The sequence below is a fragment of the Priapulus caudatus genome, unplaced genomic scaffold (assembly GCF_000485595.1).
Source record: "Priapulus caudatus unplaced genomic scaffold, Priapulus_caudatus-5.0.1 Scaffold244, whole genome shotgun sequence".
Taxonomy (NCBI): domain Eukaryota; kingdom Metazoa; phylum Priapulida; class Priapulimorpha; order Priapulimorphida; family Priapulidae; genus Priapulus; species Priapulus caudatus.
Window position 1 is genome coordinate 302,199 of NW_014577305.1, and position 4,403 is coordinate 306,601.

Genomic DNA, 4,403 nt, shown 5'->3' on the forward strand with positions numbered 1-4,403 from the left:
GAGAGAGAGAGAGAGAGAGAGAGAGAGAGAGAGAGAGAGAGAGAGAGAGAGAGAGAGAGAGAGAGAGCAAGAGAGCATGGCTCACCGCTTGCTTAGTGGGTTCCATGGGGATGGTCAGGTTGGTTTCAATCTGGAGTGGAGGCTTCTCTTCAAACGTAACTTTCTCATCTGACTTCTCGATTCCGTCGGTCGTGACTGGCAGCGGTGACTTTCTGCAGTTTGCACTAAAATAGATAACAGTGACTGACGATAAATTAGCCAGTCGATGAATCTCCTACGTTTTCCACTGTGTCAGGTGAAGAGTGGACTAGGAGTCCGATCGACAAACAGTATAATGAGCGTGGGAGTGATGAGGAGAAATCTGTGTGTAGCGTGCTGTCGCATGCCAGCTCTGGCGGCGTCATTTTAGTCGCCGCAATAAAAAATCAACATTCAATGACGATATTTACAACATTTTCATCTCCTAATATGATCGCCAGCGTCACGTAGCATAGAAAACGTTTTAGCAGTACTTCCGCTACGACTATTATATTAACATAAGTATCTATTATGACGTCAGCACTCGCATATGTGCTGTCACGCGATGGAGATGATAATGTATGTATATTTATCCATTTGCAAGAGGAAATGCAATTGTTATACGCGTATTTAAAATATTTCTTAAGTAATTGGTTTATCTCACAATGAAATAGCGTTGTTTTTGGCGATACAACGCAAATGTGCTAAATAAAATAATTCCATTTTTAAATCTTCATCCATATATTTATTTGTTTATTTATTTATTTATTTATTTATTTATTTATGATGTCTATCTGCAGGTAATCATTGACATTATGGGCACATCTGATCGTCATGTCATGTGAGAGGGGTGATAACAGACGCATCTACCCAGGGGACCGACGCTATACAAGCAATTAGGTAATAAGACAAAATGCAGACCCATCAGGATTCTATATAAAACTAATTACATTGTTCCCGGAAACGCACCGAGTTCGGGTTACAGACTATAGGCTCTAGTTGGGAGAATGACGAAATAATAGACAATACTTACATGGTCTGTCGTTTTTCGACCTAGTACGTAGTATGTATAGTATGTATAGTAGGTAATATGTAGTATGTAGTATGTAGTTTGTACTATGTAGTATGTCGTATGTAGTATGTAGTATGTAGTATGTAGTATATGTAGTATGTAGTATGTAGGCATAGTGCTCATAGGGTCTATGTCCCCCAGGGTACTGCCGGAACGTACCCTGGGTACGATCCGGTATACCGGAACGTACCCTGGTCACTATTTGATATGGTTAGGGTTAGGATTAGGGTTATGGTTAGGGTTAGGGTGTAGGCGTAGTCGACTCCCTAGACTCGTTAGTGGAGTAGGCGAGTACGGTCGCGGCATATTAGATAGTCACCAGGGTAGTTCCGGCAGTACCCGCCGGAGAGCACTAGAACCCCTCTCAGCAGTAATAGTGGGCCATTATGCGAACTGGTATGGTGGCTTGTTTTGAGTGTCTGGTATGGTGTAATTTGCAGAGACGCCCGGTATGGTGAATTGTTGGAATACGATTTTCAACAAAAAGTCGCATCCATAAAGGACATTTGCAACTAAAACGTACGATTCAGAGAGGCGTGCTAATTCAGGCAATCAGTCGGTAAAAACCCTACAGAAATTTAAAAAGCTAATCCATAAACTGTCTTCGACTAATGTGCTTCTAGGCACTGACGCTAGTCGATATACAAAACCCGAAAACAATACATATCTTGTGAGACATATTTCAGTCAACGTGACTCGTAAGCACACTCATCATATGTGAAATATATACTGAATGTATATTTTCACATCGCACACTACCGCAGACTGTACGCTATGCCTATCTGCTGCCTAATAAACGTGTTTTTGTTTCCCACGTACAGATCTGACCGGCAATGGCGCCCCCGCGCCTCTAGCGCGAATTAAACCTAATTACAAAGCTTAATTATTGTAAGCAACAAGAGCTAATAATAATACCCTTGATCCAGATTTCAATTAGGTATTATTAGTTCAAATTGGGTATTAGTAAGCACCAATATACAATTTATAGAAAATTGTGCGGCTTCGCACGCAAGAGCTGTTAATCGTAACCGGAAATCGCCACATTAGCCCGCGAACGTCTCCGTTTTCATTGCGAGAGCATCGGTGCGCCGGAAATTGTGACCATTCGTTCGGCGCCAGTCGTACAACCGTTGTCGGTACGTTATATCCGTGATTTTAATACGTCGCGATGATTTGCCTATCCATCTGGCGTGATCCGCAGGCAGCCAGAAGTACGATACAAACGCCAATCATTGTTACGATTTCAAAAGACATTTCTAAGCAACGAAGTGCCACAAAGGTGACAGTAAGTTTAAACCCCGTCTATTTTGAGGCACTACTAACAACAATATCAAAGGGGCGGGTGGTTATGTTAGTTATCACGCTCAGACGGATAGGGTCCATTTATACGATTGATCTTACCTCAGCGGTCCAATAACGACATCAAGCGAGGATTGAACTTCATGATGAACAATATAGAAGACGTAGAGCAGCAGCAGAACGCACGCCTCAACAGCTCCGCTCGAACGTCGTGTCCCACGCGAAGAAGATGGAAGCAGATATACGACAAAGCATAAGAACATGGCGTCCCTGCACAGCGGCCGCCAATCCAAGTGCAACACCTGCGAGAGAACAAATGGGGGGTGTAAACAAAACAGAAACACAGGTATGCAGCGCTAACGACGTCGGACTCTTTCGCCGATTAATCCGACACGTGTCACCCGGCTGCGCGTATGCGTGGCCGATAGTTTTGTCGCCAAATATTTGCGTACGTGTGTGCGAGCGCGGGGCTTCAATTTGCCGCGACGGCCCGCCGATATAATTGGGCGGCAGGCGAAAATCACGTTACTTGAGCAACATCGTCAGACGGTCGCGGCGACGGAACCGCGCTCGGAAGTAATTCCATTCAGCCGTGCGTCGGTCCAACTATTTACGTTGCGTTGCCGTCGCTGTCCCGTATTATATATATATAATATATATATATAGGTAGACATCGCAGTACGCAGGTCGAATTTCGTGTCAAGTTTTCATGTCATCGCGTGTGTCGCGATCGATACCTGCCTGCCGCCGCCTGTCAACATCACGCAGTCGCATCAGTGTGTCAGCGCCACGCCTGATAAGCCTACGTCACCTGTCGTGAGTGACGTCATGCGTTGTGAGGCGACGTCACGCGTTCTGAGGTAACGTCACAGCAAGGGATAGAGCCATAAACATGGGAGTAGAGGGCATGTACACGATGGCGCTCATCGAACGATGAGAAGTAGTCGTAGGACACGTAGGATGCGTATCGCAGGCGTAACTACGATACGTACGATCAACATCGACGAATACATATGTACGCACGCACGTACTCACGTACGCACACACGCGCGCACGCATGCACCATACACACACGCACGCACGCAACACACGCACACACACACCACACACACACACACACACACACACACACCTACACCTACGCCTACGCCTACGCCTACGCCTACGCGCACGCGCACGCGGCGACGCACACGCACACCAACGACGCACACGCACACGCACACGCACACAGCCGCACGCGCCACAGCACACGCACACGCACCACGACACGCACGACGCACACGCACACGCCGACCACGCCTCCAAGGCCGCACACACACACACACACACACACACACACACACACACACTGTATTGTGTACGCGGATAGGCGCAGCATGAGAAACGTGCTCTTGTAAGCGACTCCTCCCTACTCACGCACATCTATTGTGCTGAGTTGTGTGACTTATTATAGTGACATGCTGGAAAAACGCCAACATTGTAACCTTTATCTTACGCGTAAGTTAATCAATGCTTGTCAATGCGTGTATTGCGCAGTCATTAAGACAGCTGACGTCGTTTTCGCGGAATAACGTCCGAGTTTTCTTCTGAATTTCAGCCGAGAACTGCCGCGTAACAACCTAGCCTGTTCTGCTAGATTCTATGACAAATACGACATACGCATATACGCTCTCCTATGACACTATTTGTCATAGGAAGATTCTTCTTATGACAAATATTGGTGTATGTGTTGTGCGCATTATAGGAGTTTAGGAGCGCTATTATGAACGCAAGCAGTGAATTTCAGCTGTAAAGCGGAACGAAGTTGACTCACCAATATTTGTCATAGGAAGAATCTTCCGATGACAAATAGTGTCATATAGGAGAGCGTATATGCGTATGTCGTATTTGCGTCACCACAATAACCAACATGATACCGGATCACGATTAACGCGGCTTCATCGCGCATTGCAAATGCATCAAAATTGACTTGGGGACAATTCGGTAAGCGACGAAACTGCGCGTAAGTAGGCCT

At 46.1% G+C, this 4,403-nt stretch overlaps 1 protein-coding gene across 1 annotated transcript in view; it reads right to left on the reverse strand.

Moving 5' to 3' along the window:
- LOC106807952 (sodium/potassium/calcium exchanger 3-like) overlaps positions 1–2,560 on the reverse strand; it is a 37,119-nt gene extending 34,559 nt beyond the window's left edge. The window contains exons 1-2 of the mRNA XM_014810475.1: positions 2,494–2,560; positions 86–224 (exon numbers count right to left, since the gene is read on the reverse strand). Of these exons, the coding sequence (XP_014665961.1) occupies positions 86–224; positions 2,494–2,534 (180 nt within the window). The 5' untranslated portion in view covers positions 2,535–2,560. The remainder of the gene's footprint in view (positions 1–85; positions 225–2,493) is intronic.
- Between the last annotated feature and the right edge of the window lie 1,843 nt (positions 2,561–4,403).